General features: G+C 39.2%; 2 protein-coding genes across 2 annotated transcripts; one reads left to right on the forward strand and one right to left on the reverse strand.

The window, feature by feature from the left end:
- Positions 1 to 3,927: 3,927 nt before the first annotated feature.
- errfi1b (ERBB receptor feedback inhibitor 1b) lies at positions 3,928 to 13,482 on the forward strand. The gene is made up of 4 exons (XM_042492115.2): positions 3,928 to 4,102; positions 9,017 to 9,163; positions 9,805 to 9,884; positions 11,139 to 13,482. The coding sequence occupies exons 2-4, from the start codon at positions 9,117 to 9,119 to the stop codon at positions 12,101 to 12,103; spliced, it is 1,092 nt and encodes a 363-aa protein (XP_042348049.2). The 5' UTR covers positions 3,928 to 4,102; positions 9,017 to 9,116; the 3' UTR covers positions 12,104 to 13,482.
- A 920-nt stretch (positions 13,483 to 14,402) lies between these two features.
- emc1 (ER membrane protein complex subunit 1) lies at positions 14,403 to 27,384 on the reverse strand. Its single transcript, XM_042491875.2, has 22 exons — positions 27,227 to 27,384; positions 26,623 to 26,750; positions 26,438 to 26,503; positions 26,256 to 26,349; positions 25,812 to 25,940; positions 24,666 to 24,792; positions 24,372 to 24,521; positions 24,027 to 24,194; positions 23,562 to 23,633; positions 23,286 to 23,384; positions 23,047 to 23,143; positions 21,426 to 21,542; positions 20,369 to 20,568; positions 20,006 to 20,155; positions 19,530 to 19,691; positions 19,174 to 19,293; positions 18,561 to 18,698; positions 16,980 to 17,153; positions 16,529 to 16,739; positions 16,328 to 16,412; positions 16,106 to 16,235; positions 14,403 to 15,965 (listed from the first exon to the last, which is right to left on the reverse strand). Exons 1-22 carry the CDS (start codon positions 27,316 to 27,318, stop codon positions 15,786 to 15,788), a joined length of 2,889 nt encoding a protein of 962 aa, XP_042347809.2. The 5' UTR covers positions 27,319 to 27,384; the 3' UTR covers positions 14,403 to 15,785.
- Between the last annotated feature and the right edge of the window lie 605 nt (positions 27,385 to 27,989).

Below are 27,989 nucleotides of genomic sequence, written 5' to 3' on the forward strand. Positions count from 1 at the left end.
GTTCTAAATGTTGCAGTTTAATAAACCAAAGTGTTATACAACTCTTTGTATTTGTTACAGTGTCTGACATTAATTCACAGGATCGACGATTAAAAGGAATGTGAAACTCAAACACAAGACAAGTCGACCGTGACTTTGAAAATAGCAGCAGGCTTGTCTGTCTGCAGTCTGTAACGGTGCTCTAATTACTATTACATGTTTGTACACAGCTGGTTCCTCTATAAGAGAATTCCCTGTGTCACTATGTCAGCACATCAACCTACACAAATGTATTTACCATAGAACACGTATGTTAACACCTACTTACTCCGTTTCCTATTCCAGCTTGCGGCGTTGTTAAATGTGTGGTGGGCAGACATTTATCTTCTGAGATATTTCTCATCTCAGGGGTTATCTGGTGTTCACAACATACTCGACCAATGCAACTTGTTATTACAGGAATTATTATCACTCTTTGTTGCCAACACTATTGATTCTGGATTTAAAAAATAATCAATAGAAGTCCTTGATTTTGGCTTTGATGATCCATCCTTAATTTTGCAGCAGCGTGAGGGAGTTCCTTCAGCGTAATCCATCACTTTTTCGAAAAAAAGGACAAGAAGAAGAAGGGGGGCTGGGGAGTTGCAGATGTGGGAGGTGGGCTTCTGACTGCACTGACAGCTGTGAGGGACGGAGGTCTCTCAGAGCAGGAAATGACTTGACCTCCCCTGTGGGAGTCTGGCCCACCCCAACAACATCCCCCACAGCTTTGAGCATCCTGGGTCACCACAAGCGCCCACAGCGGGCCGCGGAGCAACAGCAGAGCATAAAATCTGCTTGTACGAGCCGCAAAAAGCTAAAATTTGGAAGGAAACAAAAACAACAAATCACTGGATAAAGATCGTCTAAGGGACTGAGAGTATTAATCAGAGGTGGGACCAAGTCACTGTTTTGCAATTCACAAGTAAGTCTCAAGTCTTTGTTCCTGACCCCAAGTCAATACTCAAAAGTCCCAAATCAAATCCCAAGTCTAAAACTTTGAGTTTCGAGTCCTAAATAAGTCATAATCCGCTTGTAGTTCCATTTTAACAACAATAACATATTGAATTTACAGAAATCCTAAATGCTTTTTCTTTATTTGTTAAAACAAGTATGTTGAAAGTAGGTGCATCTCCTTTTGTAATTTTCCCATGTTTTCCATACTGCACTTCACATTTGTTTTTTATTGAATAGATTTTGTACATAAAAGAAATCCTCCTTGGTATATTTTTTTATCAACTTGCGCTCAGTAACGTAACACGAGTTTTTCATAGTTCTCTCCTGCAACTTGATTTGATGTTGTCAGATTGGTTAAAACAGAGACGATCCAGGAAATTAAGTGTTGGCTTGCTGGGAATATAGACTGTAAAAATAATGAAAGTAGTATTCATAAATTCATCCATTGGTTTGTGGACTCCCCTTTTGAAAAAGAAATTAAACTCCTGACTTTTGCCTTGAGTGCCTCTCACCTGAGTAAAAACTCTCAGGTGCCAAGACACATCCAGTCACCCAATCGTGCTGCCTCTCGATCCACAGAACCTCCTTGGTGCACACGTACAAAGTAGTAGCTTGGTTAGGGGGTGATGATGGGGTGCTGCAGACTGCTCGGTTGGTGATGAAAGCTGCTCCTGCTGCCAGGATCAGCTAGTAGCAAAATTCAATTGCAATAGCCAGGTTTCAACATGCATGCACTAATACTAATTATATTTATAGCACAATATGTAGAATTTTAACACTCAAATGTCAAGAGTTGGATTTGAATATATCAGCAACACTACTAAATACCCATATATATTGTTTTTCAAATGAACAAAAAAAATGGTTTGGGGGTTACTCTTAGTTACTCTCAAAGTCTTCATTTTGCTGTTACCAACTTGGTTTTTTGGAGCCAGAGGTGACCATATTTGGACAAGAGGGTGGAGCTGTGGAGCAGCAAGGGCTGGATCTGACTCATAATCTGTAGATGGACATCACTCAGGTGACCATGCCCTTAAATATGCATAACTTTGTGCCTTAATAAAATGTAAACGGATAAATTATAAGCAAAATTCACTCTTGTAGACATAAGTGTCGAAATTAGCTATAGAGACCAAAACCTTTTTTTTTTTACCAAGCTGTATGCATGTTTATTTCTGCTGTAAAGTTGGACATTTTAACATGGAGGTCTATGAGGATTGACTGTGCTAGCTGTTGGCACACAGCATTTTTCAGCCCCTGAGGTTGCTGTTTTTGCTGGAACTGAAAAGTTTCAAAATCAAGATGTAAGTTGCACCATTACTCTTCAAGGTCGCACATTTCTTAAGTGTAGCGTGTCAACTGAAAGCAGTCTCAGCTCTTTGTGTCACACAGGAATCACATGTGATACCAGTCACTTCATTGCACAACAGGAAGTTGATCGAATGGCTTATTTGCTAAAATGTATGAGTATTCCTTTGAGCAAACAACTTACGTTGGTGGGAGAGGGACGATTGATGATTGCAGCAATAGAAGCACATCACATGTGTTGTATTTATTTTGTGGGTTTGTGATTTACAGTATAGGTATAAGACACTCCTTAATCCATAAATGGCCCAATGAGGCTTTTATTAGAGTGTTAAAACTGTGGAAAATTTTAACAATTGCACAGAAGGAGGGGAGGTCACAGGGTCATTTGTCATCTCTCTTTTATGAGGTGGTTATTTTATTCAGCACCGTAATGTTTCTATTTGCCTGTGGGTTATTTGGATTGTTACAACAGTAAAAAGATGGTTTGGCAGTCTGGAGGAAGACTGTAGGCCCAGTGTGGCCTGGACTGTGGTAAAAACAAGAATGGCCTGCACTCACTTCCCTGTTATTTTCTACTAAATGGCCTCCTGTATTATCCTTCTGCCTCTCGCAGCGTGGGTGAAGACAAACACAGACAGTGAACTCCTATGTGACAGGCAGGCTTCAAAACAAGTCCTCATCCACCATAACTGGGCTGCCAATCTTGTACTTGTTCCTCTCTATCAGTTGTATATTGTACTCACGCCAAAGGCCACCCACACACTCTCTGACTCCCACACAGGTCAGGCCAAAATTGTTTACTGCCTTATGAAGGGCAATTTTCCCATACACTCATTACACAAGGCAGATAAAATGATTATTATTCTAATTCAGGACATCTCTGGGCGTTGTTGTTATTTGACCCACAGTAACCTTGTATAAACCTGACTGTCTGGTTTTATGAACATTAACATTTATCTCAAAATAAATTAAATATTGTGTGCTCAAAAATATTGCATTTTTGCTAGAGTTTGAGCCTTACAGTAGTCACAGGTCTGTCACTGACTTCCATCATTTCCTGTTTCACTGCAGGACATATGCTGACAGATGTACCCGGAGTGAGTTTCCTTGTGAGTTTCAGCTTTTTTGAGCCTTTTTTTAAGCTGAAAAATCATCAGGCTGACAGCTTCCCTTGTTTATAGTGGGGGACTTATTTAGATCCCTTGAATACTCTGTCCTTGTTAAAAATCATGAAGGCAGGTAAATGTTTATAAATAGTAGCAGCAAATTATGCTTAAGTGTTACATGAATAACTTTTAAGTTATACATTTAAAATTATGTTATGTTATGTATATATATGCAACTTTGTTGTTCTTTTTCAGTTCCTCATCACCTTCTTACTATGTTTTTAAAAGAAATCCAGCCAATTTTCTCAGGTTTCAAAGGGTTATTGTAGCTGCTGGTTAAAAAAAGAGCTGATCTGTTTTTTTTTTTGTTTTTTTTTTTTTATGAGCCTCAAACTACTTTTTCTAATTTTGTTGAGTTTTCCCTAATGGTTTTTTAAAAAAAACTTTTTGGGGGGAATTTTTCCCTTTAAGACGGACTGGGTGGAGTTACAGGAACGTGCTCTGGGTGCTGGATGCATTTATAAGGAGATGTGGAAATCCGCGTCACGCTGACAAAACGAGATTCTCCTCCCGGTGTTGTTGACAGAGGAGGGATGTTGCACATGGTTTGGTTTTGACTGGGAGACTGGCTACTACTATACAGACAGATCATCTCACATTGTACAGGGGAAAGGTCGACCGAGCGTGATGGACAAGTAGTCTGCGAGTTCATGGTAAGACTTCCTAACATTTAACTATTCAGATAATAGATTTTTTAATGAATAAAACGGGCTTTAAACATTTAAACAGAAGTTATATTTGATGTAACGTGAACGCGGAGCGCTGCTTATTTAAAACCACAGGTTGCTGATAAAGATACACCGGATAGTGACGTTATTCCTCGCGCGGAACTTCACTTTATTGCTTAAAAGTCAGAGTCGCGAGAGGCGGCCGTTTATTCAAAGTTAACTTTGTTGTTTCTTTGTAAAGAGCCTTTATTGAACTGTATTTACCAGTTCAGCTCGTCTGTCCGGGTTATTTGCCAGCGAGAAGCGGGGCAGAGTGCTCTCTTGACCCGCCGCACGGCGCTTGATGTCCGCCAAGTGAAGTCCCGTCGAGGCGGGATGGGTGAGTCTTCTCGGGCCATCCCCGGCCTGCCGCTAGCGGGCGCTAAAGTCAGCGTTAAAATAGTGCAGTTACTGTGTGGAGCTTGGTCCTATTTAATCTCAGTAAATAGCGCTAATTCTACCGAAAATAATTTTATTTAAAGGTAAAAGTCGTTGAAAATGTCAGTAAAACCAGGAAAATGTAAAAGTATTTAATGCAGAAAATTTTCACTCAATGCAATCAATTAAAATTATACAGGCAATTTAACAATTTAATAATCTCTTTAAAATAATTAATATGAAAAACAGCAAATCCTCATATCTGTAAAGCTACAACCATGAAATGCTTTTGCATGAAAAAATGAAATTATTGACAGACATTCATCTGTCTGTAGGGTCTGTAGGCAGTCTATGTCTGTAGCTGGTTATATCTAGCTGTTGCGCATGGATGTCTACATAATATCCTTTATAAAGAAACTGCAGAATGTGTACTTCTTCTGTGTACAATCTTTAACAATATGATTTCAAATGCACTGGAAAAACTGTATAAACTTAAATTTGAAAAAAACAGCATATTAATTTTAAATGTTTGCCTATCCATCGGCTTATTTGCGGCTCTCCAAGCTAACTCAGGTTAATTTTAAATGTTTTTGTTGTTGTTTTTCACAGACAATCACATTTGAAAGCTGGATATCATTTTGCTGGAATAATTACAATTTTGAACAGCTCTAAATAGTTCAGCCTAAAAAAATATATATATTTTTTTCTCTTTCCTACCCTTTAAAACAGTGTGGGGTATAGGCATTGAAGTGTTACCAGATGTTTAATGCAAATGTTTGATTGACTGAAGGGATTTATTTAATTCAAAGCATAACCAAGTCAAAATCACAGTCTACAGCTGACACTATTTTAAAAATAGATTTTTGAACTTGCAGGCTGTGAGTGAATAAGGAGCAGCTCCGCTGCAATTTTTTTCTTTACTACCACCAATACGAAATCAGTTTCAATATCCAAATGTGTCTCTTAATACTTGATCAGTGTATATATAATGCCTCTTAAAAACACTACATGATTGTTATTGTGTAAAATGCTGTATAGTTCATGAATGAAAGAAATCACTCCAAGAGATTAACGATTTATCAGTCTCACACTCAGATTTAAATCCAGATTCAAAGGTTTTATTTTTCACATTCTCACGCAATGCCACGTGCAGTGAAATGTAAGGTGGCATAGTCCTGAGGCTGTGCTTAAAAGCTAAGTGTGCAATGAAAGTTATTACAATAAGGGTAAACATAGAAATTATAAAAACTAAATATTAGTATAGAATTCATATATGTGTATATATATATATATATATATATATATATATATATATATATATATATATATATATATATATATATATATCACCATTAGAAAATATTTTATATAGTTGCTAAATGTAAAAATGTGAATCAAAAGATTGAAATCCAGCTCTGTATCACATCACTAAGTTCATTAGAGATACAACATTGTGGTCACGGATCCTTAAAAATAAAATATAAAATGTACTCATGTCACAGCTGTAAAGCAAACCTTTTAGAATATGCTCAAAAAATAAGGACCGATGTGTCTGCAAATGATTGAGAGAACTAAATCTTTTCTACTCAGATATCTTGTTCACATCATAATTTCTTATCTCCCCCCCTTCTCACATGCCACTTTTATCCTGTGTATGCAGTGAATTTGCATCATCAGGCGAGGGGATTGTTTTAATGAACATTTTTCAGGCTTGGCGCCGTCACATCTACAGCACAAGCCTCACATGTCTGACGTTTTAAAAAGCATGTAGAGAGGACTATCAGAAACAGGTATGGTTTTGTTAGCAGACTTTAAAACTACACTAGAGTTACTAAAAATATTTTTTAGATATATTTCCTTGAATTAAACTAACAACAGTTGTCTAATTAGATTATTTGGTTGAAGAAACTTTTCCAGTGTCAAACACTGGTCTTTGAACTCACATGTTACTGCATCTCGGCCTGCTGATGTTATGGTAAGATGTCGGCGAGTGTAAATTTGCCAGCAGAATTAACAGCATGTTGTAAGCAGGTGATGTAAAGCACATAGTTTATGCCATCATCTGTAAAGTTCAGTCAGTGAATGGCCTCTTGGCTGTAAAACTTGAGGTGAGGACAGCCAAGGACAACACATCAAGGCTCCTGCATGAGATAAACAAACTGTTTTTCAGCCTCTGGCTTCTCCTTTCAGCAGTGCCAGAACACACAATCCTCCTGCAGGGGATTTGTAGCACAGGCTCATACCATGGCCATGTCTGCTTGTCTCCATGGCGTATCTTCAGTCCTAACCTCATGGGAGAGTTCACTTGTATTTTCAGGCTTGTTTCGCTGCACACCAAAGTGACACAAAGCCCTATTCATGGCCGAGAGTGGCCCCATTCATGGACGCTGAGTACTTGCCGGCAGAATTCATAATTGTTCAGCGTCTTCCATCTCCGAGGATCACTGGCGGAAATGACGCCACAGTCGGTTGTTTTAAGGATGACAAATATTCAAATAGACGCATGGGTCACTGTTTTGTTTGTGCTGGGTTTTGTGTTGCATTATGCATGCAATGCCCTGCATTGTTTGCAGCCCACATTCAGTGTAGGCTTATCAGTGACATGAAACGAAGCAGGACTTTGAAGAATAAGATTGAAGTGTGATAGTAATATCAAGACCTTGCGTTACCCTAGGGGTGGGTAGGAGTCAGGGCCAGGTTACTAGTTAGTGGTTTGCAGGTGAATTGCTGCATGGTTCACCTCTGTAGACAAGGACATAAATTTACAGTGTATTTTCTATTCAGTGTTTACATCTACTCTGGAATGCAGCTGTTTACTGAGAGTGATTCTGAGCTTGGGAACCATTTTATTATATGATCATGAGAGAAACTAAGGTGCGCACATCGAGTCAAAATACACACAGGGGCAGGACTAAATATGTACCTACTGCATAAAAAATAGAGAAAGGTCTGCACACTGTTTAACTCCCATTGGGCAGATTTTATTGTTTTCACAAGGCAACATTTTGATCTACAAGATCTGGCAACAGAGATCAAAATGTTGCCTTGTGGCAACAAAAAAAATTCCCCCTTGGGATTTTAACAGTCTGCAGACCTTTTTCTATTATTGTTACAGAATCATGAAGCATGAAGCATCTGTCAGTTCATCAACTGAGTAAAGTATTTCATTTAACTTTATTATAAAAAATAACTGCTGGATTTGCATAATATATATATATATATATATATTTAAAGCTAGACAAGGCACATTGGACTTTGAACAATAATGTAGGTAATTCACTGTTGAAGTTACACAGTTACTGCATTGTCATTTGAATTTGAAGGGTCAGGGCTGCAGGGTGCTGATCAGCAGCATCCCTGCTGGTAGGTGGAGATGGAGTACTCTCCTGTGGACTGTGCAGCAGGTTAGAGGCCTGCTGACACTGACACGGAGGCTCCACTCAGTTTTAAACCCCTTCAGATTATTCATGTTATATCAGCAGGCAAGACGCAGCTGTTAAGTTCGAACATCTGAATCAACAAAGGTGGAGGCATTTGTGTGTATTAAACTATAGCATGACATGCCTTTCTTTTACTGATTAGCTTTTTAAACTTAATACACAACAAATGTGTTTTTCAGTACTCTGCAGATATTGATTTTTCATGCAAGATCCTTTTTCTTTTTTTTTTTTTGTTTTGGTTATGAGCTGCTAGTCTCTAGAATACTATAGTACAGTATGTAGTATTTTTATCATAGCATCACAGGAATGCTGCACAATTAGCCCCTGTTGTAAGGGCGGATACTGCAGGGTTTCATGGCCACAGAGAGGAAGGAGGGCGAGGAGTGCTGCTGCCCTCCCACATCTGACCCAGAGGTTGTGCAATAGCCTGCTCATCAGACAAATGGCTTTAAGCTGGAAACACAAAGAGATACACATGGCAGCTGCCCGAGCAGACTGAAGTCATTTACTGAGCTTTTGTTGTTGTAACTGTTGTTTCCTAGAGGGTCACCTAAAACTATGCAGTGTTTCTGGAATGTGAGTTATTCACTGTATCAAAACAAATTTGACATGAAGAAAAAAAAACACTTTTTCTTTAGTCAGTCATGTTTTGTTGCAGGCTGCACCTTTTCAGGAGTGTGCGGGTAAAGTAAAATGTAGGTGTATGATGATAGTCTTGCAGCAGTATTAATAATGTAAATGATGTATGTGTTGGTGATATATGTTTGTTTTTGAGCCTTTGAGTATTTGTTTTTGGGCCCCTCTACTGACCTTTGACCTGTCTGGTAGGATGAGTGTGTGCAGTTAGTTGTGCTGGATGGGGTTGAGCTCCAGATGTGCATTGTTTATTTGCCCTGTTTATGATCATTTCACACTGATGAAGTTGTGAAAGGAACAAATGAAAGGAGTGATGTAATGAAAAACCAAATGTGGAAGATTTGTTCATGTTTGTGCGTGTGTTTGTGTGTGTGTTTAACATTTTTTTTCCGTTTGTCTCCAACAGCTCTCTGCTTGCTAGAATGAAGCCGTGATGGGTTTGATGGAGCCGACTTGTGCTCAGATACCGAACAGACCTTTATGTTTTTTACAAAATCTGCTCCTACATGGCCGAGAATCAGAATAACTGCTGGGGACAGCATGACCTGAACAGGTATGCAAACACAACACTGTTACAACAGAGACAAAATGTAAACAAATAGTTCAGCCCTTAATGTCTACATCCAAAATAAATACAGTATTTAAAATATTATACACATAACAGAACAAAGATTCACTCGCATTCACCTCAAATGACTCCCAGAGTTACTGCTCTTGCTGTTTTCATGTCTGTGATCAGGAATCATCATATTTTTTGATAATGTCAGTTTTTAAATAGACAAAAATCAGAAATGTACCTTTACTATCTGTTCAACATACAGTGGTGTCCTTTGTTTGACTTTGGATAAGGAAAGACTGGATAAAAAAATCCATTTTCCAGGATGGACAGACACCAAATACATGTATCACATACAAAGCAGCCAAAAAACTAAAAAATTAAAGATAATATGGAGAAATGAAATATTAGGTAAATAACAAGAAACGTGTGAATAACATGGGTCAGAGAAGACGTCAAAGAACCTGCAATACAGTTACATAATGTAAACACATAAAGGAGAACGGAACATATGCTCTGTGTAAGCATGCATGTTATTTCACACATATAATGACTTACTCATGACAAGTTATGTGTAAGAATGATTTACACACATGCACAGCTCCGTGTGGATTTCTCAACCTCTCTTTGTTTTGCAGAGAGTTCTTTGGCCTGAGTGCTGACATCGATCACAACCTGAAGGAGCTTCAACGACAGCAGATGGCCAAGGAATTTAACTGTGAGTCTTTCACATATAATGCTTTTTACATATAAGTTATAATAAAATGATTTTATCACATGAAAACTACAGATTGACACATTTTTACAGCTTGGCACCGAATTAATTTTGGTGCATGTGGCAACTTGATGGTTTATATGCTTTTTGAACTTGACACAGTTGATATTTCTTTTGAATATTATATTATTACTAATTTATGAATTATTGATCATTGCAGGAATGGTTTTGGAAAATTAAACGCCACTATATTAATAACATTTTTTAAATTGTGCTGAGCTACGTAAGAATTAGCTTTTAAACATGGAGACAGAAAGAACGATAAGCTCAAAACACACAGTACACATGATTACAGGTTATCTGTGAAATTCAATTAAAATAAGCAAAACGCAGATAACATTTTACAGCACGTGATGTTTTTGACTGTGTCATAAACAAAACGTTGAATATATTTCAGACTGAATTTCTCTTTTTTTATTATTGTGAAAAGGGTTTGACAAATACTGTAAAGTTGTTGCTTTACTAAATTATAATTTTTCTTAATGTTGTCATTGACATATGATTTTTAACTTTGTTTACTTTCTACAATTCTGCCAGTATAAGTCTATATACTGTCTTGGCTCGACAAACTAGAATTTAGACCCTGTCTGACTAATAAAACAGCGCGTAGACAGGACTTCGGTGAGTTTGTCATCACTGCACTGAGCTGTGTAGCAGAGGCAAGCGCAGGATGAAGGAGGAGGGGAAGCTATTGCTCCCTGGTCACCAGCTGTTCCTGCAGTCTGGGGCACGTCGGATGTTTCCACAGAGAAGGTTATGGGAAGCTCCGTTAAGATTATAGCCAGCACCGCAGATAATGACGATTCCGGTGTTAATCAGGGTGTTGTGGCTGATGTTTGACGAAGAGGGTGATAGGTTAAGCGGTTGTTTTCAACATGTTTTTACTCCCGTTTCCTGTGTTATACCTTCAGCAAAAAAAAACAGCCTTTTTTTTTTTTTCTCTAAGTCGAGTGGGCAGCTCACTCCCCCTGGTATTTTCTCCCTCCTACACCATCACTACACTCTCGTTAAGAAGGTTTTTTCTCTTATTGGAAGTTGTTTTCCATGTTTCTTCCTCTGAGAATTGTTTCCGCAGTGAAGGAAACAACAGTGATAGCAAAACCTTGTATAACAAAGCGGCGGTTTCTTGGTGTACATTTTAGTTTAGGATTTCATGAAGCCAGTTCTTTAATACACAATTGTTTGTCCCTTTCCCAGGTAACATCTCCCTCTCCCAGTCTCCTTTCTACTCTGATACATATCGCCTAGCATCTGATAACATGCTGCGACCCCATGAGGGAGACCAGGTGGTGCCTTCCTCCCAGAGACGGACAGTCTTTGGGGGCCACCAGAAAGAAGCCAAACCCTTGCCGCCTCTGCCTGATCCTGAGGAGCTCATGTCTGATGAGGCAGCCGACAGCGAAGTGGAGTTTTTTACAAGTGATCGGCGGCGTCTTTTGCCCAAAAGCTGCCCCAAGGCCATGTACAGGCTCATGAACAGGGACTGTGGCCAAGTGAATTACGCCTACCAGGACAGCTCGCTGCGGGCTGGGGGTGCTGGAACTGACTCCATCGCTTTCTCTTGGCCAGGCAGAGAGGACAGAACAACAGGTAGAGGAAGCGGGTTTTGGGCACTAGTTCTCCAAAGAGAAGACCACCAGCCAGAAGAACAACAGCAACCATCCAGACTCCAGTTTCCCTGTTCAGGTCCTGCCTTCCAGCCTCCGAGCACCACAAACTGGCCCACTGACAAGCCACAAATCCCTCCTCGCATCCCCATCCCGCCAAAACCCCCCACTCTCTTCAGGACTGTGAGCACAAACGAGGAAGACAAGCCTCCCAAAATCCCTCCAAGGATCCCTTTAGTCCCACCATGCCCTCCACGTACCCCGAGCCCCAAAAGCCTTCCAATTTACATCAACGGTGTGATGCCTGCCACACAGAGTTTTGCTGCTAACCCAAAATATGTGAGTAAGGCATTACAGAGACAGCAGAGTGAAAGTGCGCCACCTGCAGCTCAGTTCTCTCCCTGCATTGTTCCCATTTTGAAGGATGGCAGAAAGGCCAGCGCCACGCACTACATCCTCCTGCCGCCCGGCCGACCAGCGTACTCAGACAGACGGGAAAGACTGCGGAGTGAACCAACCAGGTCGGGAAACAGCAGCGCGTGGCAGGGCAGATAGAAACCCTCGCTAATGTCTCAAACTCGATGAGTTCAGAACTGTGACTGGCATCATTAATAACCAGTGAGTGTGTGAAAACTTCTTCATGCTACATTCACATACTCATTATTCTTTTCAATGACTGATTTAAAGATCACCTATGTCACACATCACTGTGAGGTTTGTGTTTGTTTTAACTGAACATTTTACCGGTCAGTATTTTAGCGAGTGGAAGACATCATAACATTACAGTATTTTTCACAAACAGTTGATAAATATTTATATAACCACTTTTATGTTTGTGTACTGCAGTTTTTTCACAGGAAACATGTCTGATCACTCACTAAACGTCATTAATAAATCGGACACCCATGTGTTCATATCACTAATACTATATTTCTTACAAGAGAGCAAATAATTACTGTATGTACAAGCTGGGCTTGTACCAAACTGTTCATCCCATGTGCGTTTCTTTTTTTTTATGACAAATGCTGCTTGAAATGTTAAGTATGATGCTTTGATAGATTTATTGTTTTGATGAATCATTATCACATTTATTGTAAATTTTACAATAGACAACGTAGCTGATATGAGAACAACACAACACAAGAGAAACATGCTTTTAACTTCAGTGAAACACTTCACCTGATAAAACTCTTAACCTCTGTTTCTATGTCAGTGCTAATGCATTTTCAGACCTCTTTTGCAAATGTACTTCATTTTTCTTACGCAGCCTTCACTTGTCTTGTTTTCAAAGCAAGCGATGTCCTACCTGCAAAGGACTCGACTTTTGCATCATACTTTATGCTTGTGGGCACAAACATAAGTTTTGTTTTTTTTTAATGAAAATTCTGTGGGCTGAAAAAAAAAGCAGCCCTGTCACCAGATTAAAACCTGTTGCCACCCTTAAATTGATTGATGATTGACAGGTCTTTTAATACACATGAGGTACAAAAGTCAACAAGAATATATATATACCTTTTTTTTCCCCTGATACTGTTTTTTTCCCGGTTTTTCATTGGAAGTATTTGTATCCAGAGAGGTAAAAGAAGCCTAAATTTTCTGTTATGATCAGTTGACAAACTTTTAATTATTATTAAGAAATTAAATTATGATGTACGTGCATTTAGCTCAAGGTAAATAGGGTCAAAAAAGTACAAATTGGGCCTTTAATGACTCTTCATTTTGAGCATGGAAATCATGTTACGTTTACACTGTTGAGGTCCCGTTTACAACCTTTGTTACATCAGTAGGTTGGAAGTTCTCATGAAGATCCTGTGTCAGATTTGGCCCGAGCAAAGTCTGTTTGTAAGTTCATGATGTTATTTGTGTCAAATGTAAATCAATGTAAAATTGTGTTTTTAATCTATTTATAGAAATAAAATAACTTATTCATTCTATGATAAACTCTGTTTTTTCCACACCAAAACTATGATATATACCAATGGAAACCACAGACCATTCTCAGAAAGACAACTAAATCTGGACTGACTGTAAATGTGTCCTGCTGCTATACAACATAACATATTGAAGGAGTACTTCATGCATAAAATGGCCATTTTTTTAAATCAACTAGTCACCCCATGTTACTGTGAATCCAGAAATGGAGAAAATTCTTGATGAATTGGAGTAAAAGGGTCCTGCATTTAACAAAAGCAAAACTATATCACAACCTCCATCTACGAACCCTTACACAGTTCATGCAGTATAATCCAAGTCTCATTTATCCAGGGGTATGCTCAGTACTTCACAAACACATGCATTTTTACGAAACACGGTACTATTTAAAACACTAATGCAAATGAGTAGTACACCTGGGAAAGTGTGTTAGTTTGAGCTCTGCTCCTGCATTCCAGGTGCTAAGTTTAGTTTTTTTAAACAGTAACATTAGTAGTACTTAGCATTTGTATGGATAAATGACACTTGGATTGTGCTGCACGAGTCGTGTGAGAGGTATGCAAAATTCAGTTTTTTACATTGTGAAACACGACCCCCTTGACTTCAGGTCATCAAGATTGTTGTTTAACAAAAACAATGGTTTATTTCACAAATTAAGACTGGGTGAGCAATTGAGATGCAACGTAATTATTGGCCAGCTGATAAGGTTAAAGGCTTTTAATCAATCTTTTCTGATAAAAACTGCTCTAGAAACTATCACACGTGAGTACATGTTTGCACACCCTTATTTAGAGTAATTTTGCACCTAGATTATTACCATGTTTACTTGAAAAAATATTTAGATATATTTCTGACCATTATCAAGAATTTTGGAGGCTACAATTTTGCACTCTTCCTGCAAACACAAAAAAAACACTTATACTGAAGCTCTGGGACAAATTTTAATGGAGCATCAACAGTAGCCAACAGTGGATCAAAATGGCTCCACATACAGTATGAGCTGCAGGATGACTGATGTACGTAAAATCAAGGCTACTGATGGCAATTTTCCTTCGTCGAGCATGAGATGGTGACAACAGGGTGACAGTGCCTTTGGTAGGAGAGTCTTAAGGAAAGCACAGATAACCATTTATGTCCATTCTGCATTATCTCCTCACACGTCATACAGTTCATTGGCCATCAGACCAAGTGACATTTGGCTATCACGGTGACTCAGCAGGCGAAACGTAACAACACACGTGATGCATGTCTTCTGTCTCTTTTCTCTGATCTCCACATTTATCATCACTCTCCATTAGAGCAGTCCAATGAAGAAGAAATTTCACAAACAGAATCTTGAAAAAAAAAATCAAACATTGATTTAAGGGACAGTTCACCCAAAAATCAAAAAAATATATTTTTCCTTTCATCAGTTGTACTGTTTATCAGTCTGAATTGTTTCAGTGTGAGCTGCTGAGTGTTGGAAATGTAGTCTGTAGAGATGTCTGCTTTCTCTTTACTATAATGAAATGACACGGCACTCAGTTGGTGGTGCTCAAAGTGCCAAAAAAAATACATTTTAATAACTCAACAGCCAAGCCTCTTTCCAGAAATCATGAGTTGGTTACTCAAGATCATCAGCAGAGCTTACTGCCAACTGTATCACTGCGAAGAAGGAGGCGTGCATCTACTGCTCACCCAGCGCCACTGAGCTAGCTAACATAACAGTTCAACCAAGGAGGGCGCCGTCAATGTTAACGTCATGCACTATCACAAGCACTAGCCTTTCGTTCAAGAGTAGACACACACTTTCTTCTGCGGTGTGATACGGTTGGCGCGTGTAGTTTGGTAGAAAGAAAGTAGTTCCTACATGAAACTGCTGACAATAAGGTCTGTGGATTATCTTGAGGAAAATATAGATTTCTGATTTTGAGGTGAACTGTCCCCTTAGGCAATTAACTTTCACATGTGTGGGAATTTCCAAACTCCACAATTTATTAAATCCAAGTTTATGTCATTCATCTCTATTAGTTAAGTGTTAAACATTTAATCAAAATGACATGGCACAAAAAAAAAACATTGTTCTACTATGAAATAATTCCTTGTGCTTGCAAAAAAATAAGTTAAAAATAATCACATAAAATCCTCTACTAATCCCTCCTTTCACCCCCACCCCGCCGACCCCTCACCCCTGCAGTTCCTTATGGGCCTTATTGATCTTTGGCCTGTGTTCTTCTACAGGCGCGGCCTCAGCCGTCTCATCTCCTCGGGCTGAGGTCCTTCGTGCAGCCTTGGGGCTATAAGAGTTGGGATTTTGGCGATCGCTTTACCGCCAGGCCCGGTTGAGCAGTTTGACTTCTGCCAGGCGCTTGCTGATCATGGTGGCGAAGAAAAGGGCGAGGAGAACGCTGCTGATCAGCATGTAGTCGTAGTCGTCTTTTAGTACATCAAATTGCTTTGAGGGATAGACGCGTGTCTGGTAGATGTCGAGACCGTATGCCACCACCTTACAAGGAGAAAAGTAGCAGTGTTATATTACTCACAGTTGTGTGAGTAAGTGTTCTTGTAAGACAAACTAAAACAAGAAATTCCTCACTTTTTAAACATCATATAGTATGTTTCTCAGTAGTGTCATGGCAGACTCACCAGGCAGGTCGACTCCAGTCCCGAGGGCGCAGTGTAAATCCCTCGCACTCTTGATACGGTCTGATTATAGTTGATGAACCACTCTGTGCGGATCAGGAGCTCGGGTGCATACGGTATCAGATTCTCTTCTCTGGAGATCAAATGATCAAGTTAGAGGGAGATCAGGAAGAACAAATTAGAAGTCAATTAAATGTCTGACATCAAGCCTGACTGAGGACGCACCTGCTTTGCTCAGATACTATTTCTGGCCTCCGAGGGTCAAGGAACATCTTGGGTAATGACAAAATCCCTCCAGAAGGCAAGCCGACTGTGATGAGGAAAACCCAAAGAAGCAAGTTAAATGAAGGCAACGGGCTGGACAATGTGTCGAAAAGAAGGTTGGTTACTCTGAAGCCCATGACTCTGGACCTGGCTGAAACTTACTGAGCAGATGGCGGCTGGTGATGCCCTTCTCAGTCAGTGTGGCCTCCATGGTAGAGATGGAGGAGGGGAAAATGTAAGACTGCTGAAGCACCTGAGGAGCGTGTGGCCGATCCAGTGAGCTGAACACTGTGCTGTTGTAGAGCTCCATCCCTTCATACAGTTCAATTACTGAGAATTCGTTCCTGCGGGACTTGGTGCTCCAGTATTCGTACTGCGGAGTCAAACAGAGGCAGCGGACACATTCAGATCACATGACCCTCAAGACATTACCTGAGTTTCCTTCAACAGTGGTCTCCTAATGTGTTCAGTGTTTGATTACAGCATGTGAGTCATTTTTATAAAGCTGCAGTGAGCCAACAACATATTCATACTCTCACAAAGTAAAAAGCAACAAAAAAATCTCAAATGATTTTTTTATCTTCAAGAAGTCTTCAGCTTCAATAACACTCACCACCACCCAGTTCTCAGAGTGCACCACATGCACCGGTCCTCTGGCTTTTCTCTGAATAGCTTCGTGGATGATGCGTCCGGTGACGCCATCGATCAGGATGATCCCGACAAAGCTTCGCTCCTGATGCAAGTCTGTGCTCTCAGTCACCACAGCCAGTAGATTGGGGTTCAGGTACTGTAAGAAATGAGATGAAACACGACACAAAACTTAATCAAGATTGGAAAATACACATTTTTTACACGTTTCTTGCTCATCTTTATTTTTTACTGTTGAAAACTATTCACTACAAGATGTCAAATATACACTATTTGGGCATTGGTGGGCTAGACTTGGGCAATATGATAAAACAAACTGTGGCTATATCAACAAGGTTATTGATTTGATTTCATTTACAGCTACTTAACAGTTATTTGGCTGACTACGGTTTGGATATATTAACCTCAATTCAGTCTGAGTCTGACTTAAAGATAGAAACATGCTTTTTGAGCTGACTACAATTCAAAACACAGGTCTTTCTAGTCACATCTTTTCAAACATGCTATATATATAAACAAAATCATTTTGAAAACTTTTAAACAATTCATTTACAAATACACAGATCCCAATAAATCACAGAACTATTAAAAGGGGCCAGCTGATTGTGTTTGATAAGCTGGCATCATTCTGCTATTACAGACTGGCTCTCTGTGATCAGATAAGACAAACGACGAGTAAAAGTCATGAATAAAATGATAAAAGCATATATTGCCACAAATAGCTGCAGGGCTTGAAATATGGACATGACTGAGAATTTTGATTTTGTAATAGTTGGTATAATACATTTTGAACTACTACTATAAAGGTACTATATCTTTTTATACACTTTATTGTGTATATTAACAGGTGTTAATTACTTTTAAAAATAATGTTAATTTTTTCATATAACAATTCCAATACTTACATTATTATCATTAAATCAGCGGCATAAACTGTCTCAGAATGACAATGATGTACTTTTATACACTGCATTTATTTCCGGAACAATTATTTTTTGTTTAACTAAAATAGTTATTGTGGCAGGCCTAACAATCTTTTTCTCTAATGCCATTTTTTTTTTTACATCATTGATAAACTAAACTCTGAGAGTGATTTATTGTGGGGTGTTATAATTAACATTGCCCTGAGCCTCACTTTGGAGTTTTGTATTGTTATTGTATATTTTCGGCCTTCATGTGAGGGACAGCCTAGTCATAAGTGAAGGGAAAGAATCTGATTCATTTCATAGATCACACAATAGCTACAGTAAGGAGTATAGGAGCCCCGGTGAAAAAAAACAGGGTTTATTCTTATTCAGACACAGTGGTGGAGAGAGGATATGATTCACTGGGGAAACAGTGTAATGGGGTGCGGGATTTGTGGGAGAAATGACTTTTCAGCCTTCATCAGAAGACGTAGAGTGACTCTTTGTTTTGGACTGCAGCGAGACCAGACAACATTGATCAAATCCAGCAGTAACAAAAGCAATGATAATATTTTTAAACTCTCTCAACACTTCTTCCAAACCACAGCATTAGTAAGGACCTTCACTGGAAGTTATCCTACCTTATAGAGGACACTACGGTCTCCCATTACTCTGCCCTGAGAGTGCACATGCTCATTGGGCCTCTTCCCTTTGACAGAGACAATCCTCTGTACCTCGACAGGGATGGCGACCTCCCAGATCAGCTCGGTCGACAAGTCCTGAGCACACAAAAACATCCAGATCATTTTTCCCATCAATCATCTGTGTTTTCAGTATCATTACATGGTAACTCACTGAGACAATAGGAAACAATGAAGTGGAACTCAGATTATAACATTAGAATATGTTGAGCATTATTTTGTCAATTTTTCACACTACCTGTTTTAGTTTTCTATTTATTCCAAAGTGAGAGACTCTGGAAAACCACTCATTCTCAGTCAAATAAACTCCAAAAATTGTATGCATTTATGTAAGAAAGACTATTCTTGATCACTTATTGTTATTATTGTATTGAAATATCGAGAAAAAATATCACAGCAATATTAACAATAAAAATATGGGAACCACTGTCATGACCTATCCAAAGCAAAAGCGTTAGACTGACGGTGGCTAGGCTTTCTACAAAATCTGAAACTCTTGGGCCCTGATGTGCAAAGAACATTAAAGTAATTCAGCAAAAGAAGTTTCACTTGCCGTTCGTAGCCTGTAGCCACAAAGTCTTCCCTGGCTGGAGTCGACAAGATAAAAGAAAATGGATGAGGCCATCTCCTGGAGCTGCTGTAGCACGTTCTTTGTAGATGGAAAAGCAGACACCTGTGGGAAAAATAAAAGATGGATATAGTTTTACAAGGTGTGTGTTGGCCTGACGCGCATGGATGCAGAGAGAAAAATGGCTTTGGGACACAACACGTATGTCTGCATCTCTGTGTTGAGAGAAAAAAATTGACCAGCGCGTGAATAATATTACGTTTTCACCAGCAGTGTTCCCCCTTAATGCAGAACGATGATCAGGTGAGTGAAGAGGTTAAACTTTACAGTTTGCCACTGACCTTGTACTGGTCATCAACAAGGAGTAGGACTTTAGCATAATCCTGATCCATGAGAGGCAGCATAAGTGACTGAAGTATTGGCTGAGGCAGAGCAGGCGGGGTGATGTGACTCTTCTTTCCAAAGATGGGATTAAATACATGGAGTGTGGCCAGGCCTGTGTCCTGAGGACAAAAAATATAAAAATTGTAATAAATAAATAAATAAATACACACACATCACTTCTACAGTTACACAGATTGGACCAATGACAAAAAGTATTCAGATTTTTCAATGCTAATTTAAGGCATGATTAGCAGTTTCAAGTTATCTCACTTAAAATGCTTCACTCAATGCATAGCACAAAAGTTAGCAATTGATCTGCTGACTTCAGAGTAGTTATTTGCTTAATTTGTGTTTGTGTAGCGCACAAGATATTAACACTGACTCCCACCCAGAGGGGCTTTAATTAACCACAAAGCTTCTTGTTATTAGATACCTTGTCTTTGATGAGCAGTGTGCACTGTGGTGGGTGAGGGAAGTGTGCAGTGGTCCGTTGCACCATTAGTTTGAAAGCTGCATTAGATGGGATGTTGTCCAGGTAGTGCCTCCATAAAATACTGCCGGTCTTGCTGTCAATCCCAAAAAGCTTAAAAAAAAAAAAAGCAATGGGATAATGAGAGTTTCAGAGAAGCGTACAGACTCGCCTTACAGACTCAACTTAGTGGTGTTTAATTTCACTTAAGACCTGCCTTACCATAGACATGATAAACAGAAACTTGTTTAACCCAACATGTGCAACACAGCTCATCTCTCCTCAAACACCAGTAACTCCACAAGAGGGTAAGTTTTAGTCTCATACCTTCCCAGACGCAGTAACCATAACCATCATCTTCTGCAGGTTGAACTCGTCTCTGGAGAGGTTCTCAATGGTCACCTCATTTTTGACTTGACTGCGAGGCTTGCGTGCATCGTAGAACAGCTTCCAGAGGTGGGCGATCCACGCCTGCAGCAAGATTAGCTGGGAGGAGAGCCTCTTCAGCACCATGGACATCAGGCCGTCTGGACAAATAATAGCCAGAACAAAGATGCTGCTTAATGACTTTCAGTTATTGCAGGTAAAGCACAGCTGTACTTAGATTACTTTGATTTAGAGTGTTTTAATACCGCTCTGATACATGAACCTTGACTTGACTTGAACCTGACTTTTTAAGGAATGCAGTTATTCTGCTTATAACATTAATCAGGTCTGTAAATCACTGCATGTGTAAAAACTAGAGTCATGCAAATTGATACTTAGCTGATTATTTCTCACGTGAGGGGGTGTGTGTGCATGTGTGACTAAACGAAATACTCATAGGATATGGTGAGGGATTTTCAGTGATCAACAGGAGATCCCAACCTCAACACCAATTTATTGAACAAAAGCAGAAAAGAGTGTTACCTTGAATGGCTGAATCCACGTGAAGCAATAAAAAAAAAAACAGGACAAACACAAAAAAGTGAAGCAAATAGCAACCAAGTGAACACACCCAAGTATCTGCACCAGCCCACCAAGAACTGATACAACCTCAAAAATAAAATTATTTTTAAAAAAAAAACCTACACCCTTAAATATTAAATACATGTGCAGAGCACCTAAGGATAAAAGTAAAAGCAGCAATTCAGTGGAGTTAATTATTAGTTCTATATTAGTGGAAAATCTCAAAATGATGAACAAAGCTTGACAAAGTTCTGCTCAGATTAGGAATGGCAAAGCTGCCTTAAGTTTCAAGAAGATGCAAGAAAATTAGAGAACTGCTGAGACACAGTGAAAGTTGAAAATAACGGATACCGCACTGAGTCCACAGCAGAGATTAGTACTTAGAGCTGGACAATTAGCTGGAAAATACACGATGGGATTCTGGTTCGACATTTACCAGCCTTTTTGCCAAACTCTCCCTCCAGCTCTGCCTGCGTTCCTGTGAGAGGCAGATCCACCATTTCCATTGTCACCACATCTGACAGGGCCTCCTCTCTCGTCCACATTACACGCCCTGGAAAACAAGACTCATTATTGTTCTGCAATCATTCATTCCACTTTCCACACCCTGTGACAGTATGCAGTTTGTGTTGACGCTTTCCGTGAATTACGACATGAAATATTTTTTTTCCCCTTCATGCCTGCGGAAAGGACAACATTGTGTGTACGCTATGAAAACCCGAGAGCCTATTTTGCTCCACACAGTGGTCAGATGTTGGCAGTATTTATGATGATTAAGAAGTGAAATATACCCGAATGTTATCATGAGGCATAGCTCACTTTGGAAAGTAGTTCTGGATCTCAACAGTAAAACATTGAGGGATGGACTCTTCAAGTCAATCAAAAGTTTCAAGCCATTTCACCTGCTGGCTATAAATCCCATGTGACTCCTTACAACCCACCACCTGCAGACACCTGTATAAACACAACACAGCCTTCATTCCCATGCATAATGACAATCAAAAGGCTACACCATGTGTTTTTGATGGATCTGGCCATGTAAAATTCCTGATAAAAGACCTAATTTTACTACTAAGAGCACAAATTTAAAAGGTTTGGACTTTGGCACCCCTCAGTGGCAGAATAAAAGAAACAAAACAATGCATGCTAGTACCTTAGATACTTTTTAAGTGGAAACAGACAATTTTTATGAGTGGTCTTATTGTTGGCACCACTGTCGCAGAGACAAAGATTTGCTTTTCGTTTTTCTCAGAGCCAAACAACTGCCAAAGTTTCCACAGTTATTTTGTTGTTCCACTGTCTGCCATTTCCACTACTGGTAATAGTAACTACAAAGAACTTACATCGATTCTCTTTGAGAACTGGAGGTAACTATCAGGGAAAACAAGGGCGCTATCCACTTCCTGTTTCGGTTGCTTATTGGCTGACGCAATTCCATTGTGCCAGAAATCAAGACTTAACATTTTCCTAGAAGACTGTCCCCGGTTACAGAGTGATTAGTCATTCATTATTCTACAGCCAATACATTGTGTAATCAACATTCCTGTCATAGTGATAAATTTAAGCAAAACCTGTCTATTTCCACTTTAACCAGTACAGACTAAGAGCCCTGACAGACCAAACCAACAGTTGGCTGACCGTCAATGTCAGGCCTTCGGTGAGCTTCTGTTGCCCTAGTTTTTGGGGTGTGTCCTGTACCATAGTTGGCCCTTGTAAGCTTTTTTCGGTCAATTCAGCACACTGAATCAGTGTTCAAGATGGTGGAGCCCTTTGTTGAATGAAATCACTCTGTTAGTTGAAATTTTTTTTAAAAAAATTAAGATTATTACTATTATTTCTACAAGTTATTTCCTCTCATGGGGGCGCAGAATGTGTGTGCTGGTTGGTCATTGGCTGTAGTCTTTCTTTCAAATGTGTTTGGTGTGTTCAAGTCCAACTTGAACAGCTGACCCAACAGTCTGCCTTTATCGCCATTTGTTCTTTGATGTCAGTTTGGTGTGTCTGGGTATAATGACAGCACTCTCTCACACAAAGCTTTCTGTGTTTGCCATTCATACCTGGCTGTTGTATGAAAGTGAGCGTGTGGTCTTCAGTCTGCACCATGACCCTGTAACCGACCGAGTCGTCTTTCTTGAGGAATGCTTGTACATACAGCTAGAAGACAGAATGGTGTTTCATTATAAAAAGAAAACACTGCTTGTTTAATCATTTCATGGGTGAAGTAAATTTGCAGTCTTGGTGACTTGACCAGATATTAAACACGCTGGAGAATCACTAGGTATGAATCTGGACTCACCTTCTCCGGTTTCCCACCGTTTGGATCCAGGTTAAAAATCAGTGTTGTGTCAAGAAGTCTCCGTCCAGATTCTGCACTAAAGAGGTTAAGACTGCAAGCCTAGAGAGAAGAAAACAGATGATCATAAGATATGTTTCTCATTTTGAGAGATGTGATTCGCACATCCAGCACACAGAGACAGGTCTGTACTAAACCTGCTGATATAAAACATTTTTTTCCTAAGACAGCATGAGGGCAAACCACACACATAATAAGTCGGATTTCCCAGTAACTCACAGTTTTATTCTTGGGTGACATGACAGCAGCAACAGTCTTCTCTCCAGTGGTAGCAAATGAAACCAGCATTGCCTACAAATCCAGACAAATGTGTCATCAATAGTTTTCATAAACAGTTTCTTAAATTCAACAACTGAAATCGCTCAGTATGAGATGTTTTTCACATTTTGAAAAACTTAAGGGCCTAATAATGAGGACATACTCTAAAATGTTTGGCCTTACAGAGATAGCCTGGCTTTGCTGAAGTTACAAAAAAATTATTATTCTTTTTGGCAAGAGAGTCAAGATCCCTTTACATTTTGGCAGATGACCAAAACTTTTATCCAGAGTGACTTACAGTACAGAATTAGAATACGCTAACATTTTTGGATGGCAAACATTTAGTAGTCTATGTTGGCAGTTTTTATGATCAGAATGTGGATCATGCATGAGAAAAAAGAGCAAGGTAAGGAAACAGTTACGTACAGGCTTAAAATCCCTCAGTGTAACGATCTGACCATTGTTGAGCTGGAGAAGCAGGTGGTGTTCAGGCCCGAGCTGAAGGAAGAACTCGGAGAGCGGTGGGCGCGCCGGGTTGGGTTGGGTGGATGTCAGCACTGGCTGGAAGCCAGGGGTAATTTCAAGTCCCAGTGACTAGATGAAAAGAAATAATGAAAAGCATTCACACAGAGAAAATAAGACAGATATAAAGACAGGCCGTTTCATTGTGTAAGTAGAGAAATTCAGAGAAATGAGAGAAAAAATGGACATCATAAGACAAACATGGTCATTTCTTAAATACAAAAATTCTGATTTTATTTTGGTGGGTACCTGCAGGGGAATCTGGGTCATCTTTGACTGCACATGCAAGTCGAGCATGTACAGGGATACAGTTGCAGAGTCCACGCACGTCAGCATCCCCTGGCTGATCACTGCGCAGCTGGCCTGTATGTTGGACAGCCACGGAGCTTCCACTGAGGTCTGATGGCAACATGGGCAAACAGAAAAGAAATTAGGAATTAACTAGCTGCAACACCACAACTTCACTTGATGCATTCAAAAGAGTTTGTGTTTTATTTTTCCTCAAAATATTATAACAAAAGAAACTCTATCAATAGAAATTACCTGCTTGATTATCTCTCCATCCTCCACACTGTAAGCCACAACTGCAATATGAGAGTGGGGAACAACTCCCAGTGCATACACTTCACCATTCCCACCAGAGTACACAGCCTGGTAATCCACGGTTTCACTGTAGAGATACAAAGACAGACATTTGTATAATTTGTTCAATGCCAACCATGTTTGTACACACAAATCATTTCTGCAGCTTAAGTACTACCATTTCCTGCATCCTGTTGATGCTTGAATTCATATTTTTTATGCACATATCTACTTATTCATGTGTGACTTTTTTCCCAATCTTAGACATGTCCCTTGAATAAATCAGATAATCTTAGTTTTTTTTTTTTAAACTATTATTTTGGACTCCCCAGGACGCTTTGGTTATATGGCATGCATTGTAACCAGCTACCAAGGCGCTCTTCCAACAAAATTTTTAATCTAGTATTTTCATGACATGATGCAATTTTATCATTCCCTCCAAATATTTACCACAAACCACTACCAGCATCCTGTAATACAGAGTACACGGTCTACAAAAGCATTTAAGCAGGTGAAATACTTAAAGTCCCCCCTCCACAGTGTGTTCCTTTTTGTATTTCCACTTGGATGTTTGAGCTTCACTGCGGAGTTTGACACTGTGAGGCTGTTTTCATATTAATCTGTTTAAGGAGGAAAGTTTCTCTGTGCTTACCTCAAATCTGAGTTTAAGGTGTGTACCAACGTACATGCTTTGTGACGTAACAACTAGTTTGAAGCCGATTGCAGTCCAGTAAGAAACTTCAACAACTGCAATGTGGCAGCTTGAAATCTCCAAGTCACATATACTGACATTTGACTTTTTTAGTGAAGGACATCTTTCCTAATTTTTGAAATTAACAATATGTGAATTTTCATAGAACCTGGGTTTTTTTCCAACGGGAGAGAAACAGCACATGCAACTTCCAGAATTTTTCTATATGTTTTTAAACCACGAGACACAAATAATTACTAAAAGCTGAGTGTTTTTATGTGTCTTGGAGTGGAGGTGGAGATATTTATTGTCAAGGGAGATGTTTCATCACTGAAGACAGGCTCATATTGAAAGTATATAGACAAAAAATGTGTTTCAATATTGACCCATTAAGTTAAAAAAGCAAATCCACTTGCCTTTCTGGTAGATTCTCTATCCACTTTTGATGACCGTTGGAAAGGTAATGGAGAGAAATGACACTTTTCTTCAACACAGCCACATGTTTGACAGTGTCTTGCTGCCCAACTAAACATGCTGACTGGAAACTGCAATGTATAACAAAAGTAGTTATTTTATTTTTTTAACACATATTTAACCAGGTAATTCCCATTGAGATCAATTATCTCTTTATCAAGGGAGACCTGGCCAAGGCAGCAGCATAAGAGAAAGTTACAAACAAATAACAATAACCACAGTGAAAACATAAGCGCATACATGGTAACATGTAGATATATTTCTAACAGCTAAGCACAATGACAAGTACCAACCAATTCATTTACCCTCGTACTTATGAGAGCTAACATCTGATCAGAGTAAAGACAAGTCTAAGCTTAACAACTGCCAAACAAGGAAGTAATCACCTTCCAGAATCCAGAACAATCTCCCAGTTCAAACCACCAACATTAATCTCCCAGGAGCGCAACAGTCGGCCATTACCAACCACCAGCACCGCATCTAGGAGACAAGAACACTTTATTGAGTTATCTGCTTTCAATAAGGGGAACTAAAGTGTCTGCAAGATCAGCCGCAGTGGCAACATCACCTTGTCCATGATGCAGTAGAGCATCTATGTTTCCCTCTGGCCCAGTTTTATCCACATGTCGCCAGACTGTAATAGACATTGAAAAAATACTAATATAACAACAAAAAGTATGTCAACTAAGAGGCATAACGTCTTTCCATATTTGTCCCTGTAGAACTTTCCATTACAAGAGACAAAATACTCACAGAGCTCTCCAGTCCTGGTGTTGAGTGAAGCAAAAACATTACTCTCTGTTGCCAGAAGCACCTTTTTGGATGACTGCATCTGTGTATCAAAATGGGAAAAGCGAACCTTGCCAACATATTGCTGCCTCCTGTGAATTATAAGAAAGGAAACAACCCATTAGAAGATCACAACCTGGCGTATAATCATAGCTAAACCAGAGCTTTTAGCACTACAGGGATCAAACCCAGTGATATGACACACAGCCCATATTGGTGCAGCACACGTTTTTGTTTTGTTTCTTAAGTCAGATTGTTTAATAGGTTTTCCAAATGCTTAATTGTGAATTGTAAAGACATTTATAATTATCGACTAAGATTACTCGACCTTTAGTTTCATGAAGGCAAATTAAAAATCGTGAACAAGCCAACAGCACCTGCGTTAAGATAGTAAATACAATTTCTTGTATTAAATATCATATTCATTGGCCTGTTCTCTCACACAAAGTCCAGCCCAAACACACCGGGTCGCAGCTACTGACTGTGACAGGTGTTAGCATTAGCATTCCCCCCTTAAAACATGGCTCTAATAGCACACATATTTCATCGTTCCCTAGATTTCTCTTACCAGTCAAATTTCCCTACTTGATCCTCAAACACAGCCTCGAGAGTGCTGCATAACAGCGAAAATTTCAGGCATAACAAAATTAGCTTTGCCATTGCAGCAGTAGCTTTAGCTTGCTCTTCAAGAGAAGGAGGAAGTCGGAAGTTGACTTGCTTCCTTGAAGTGTTGTGAGAGAGAGGTGCTGCCCCCCTCAGGATGAAGAGAGGCACTGCTTCAATCAAAATGATGAAGTGATCACAAAACATAAACTGTCAAAAATGTAAAATGACGCATCTATTGTATCATGTAAACAATAAACTACCATCTTAATAGTTTTATGAGGAAAATTTTGAATTTGACCTATGGTGATCTGTATGCTTTTTAAAGATTGGCAAAACAGGTGTGTAAGTGCGCTCTACAAAAAAGTAAATGCGCATAAATAAACCCACAAGCAATATTGAACAAAAATAAATAAATAAAAAATAATAGTATATATATAGAATTAGTATAGATAATAATAATTACATAATATATATTATAATATATATATATATATATAATATCTTTCTTTAATATCTAAATGCTATATATTTAAGCTACCAAAGGATGCAATGGATGAAGGAGAACAGACTTGTGTGTTTAGTTACTTGTCTTAAATTAAAGTCCAAGAAATCAGTAAAAAGTAAACTACAATAAAAATCATGTGAAATTTTTGTCAATAAATAAACCGTTAAAAAAAACCCTGTAAAAAGTGCTTAAAATGACAATTTTGTAACATAATTATTTT

The sequence above is a fragment of the Plectropomus leopardus genome, chromosome 9, assembly GCF_026936395.1.
Source record: "Plectropomus leopardus strain MGB_pleo_1.0 chromosome 9, ASM2693639v1, whole genome shotgun sequence".
NCBI classification, from domain to species: Eukaryota; Metazoa; Chordata; class Actinopteri; order Perciformes; family Serranidae; genus Plectropomus; species Plectropomus leopardus.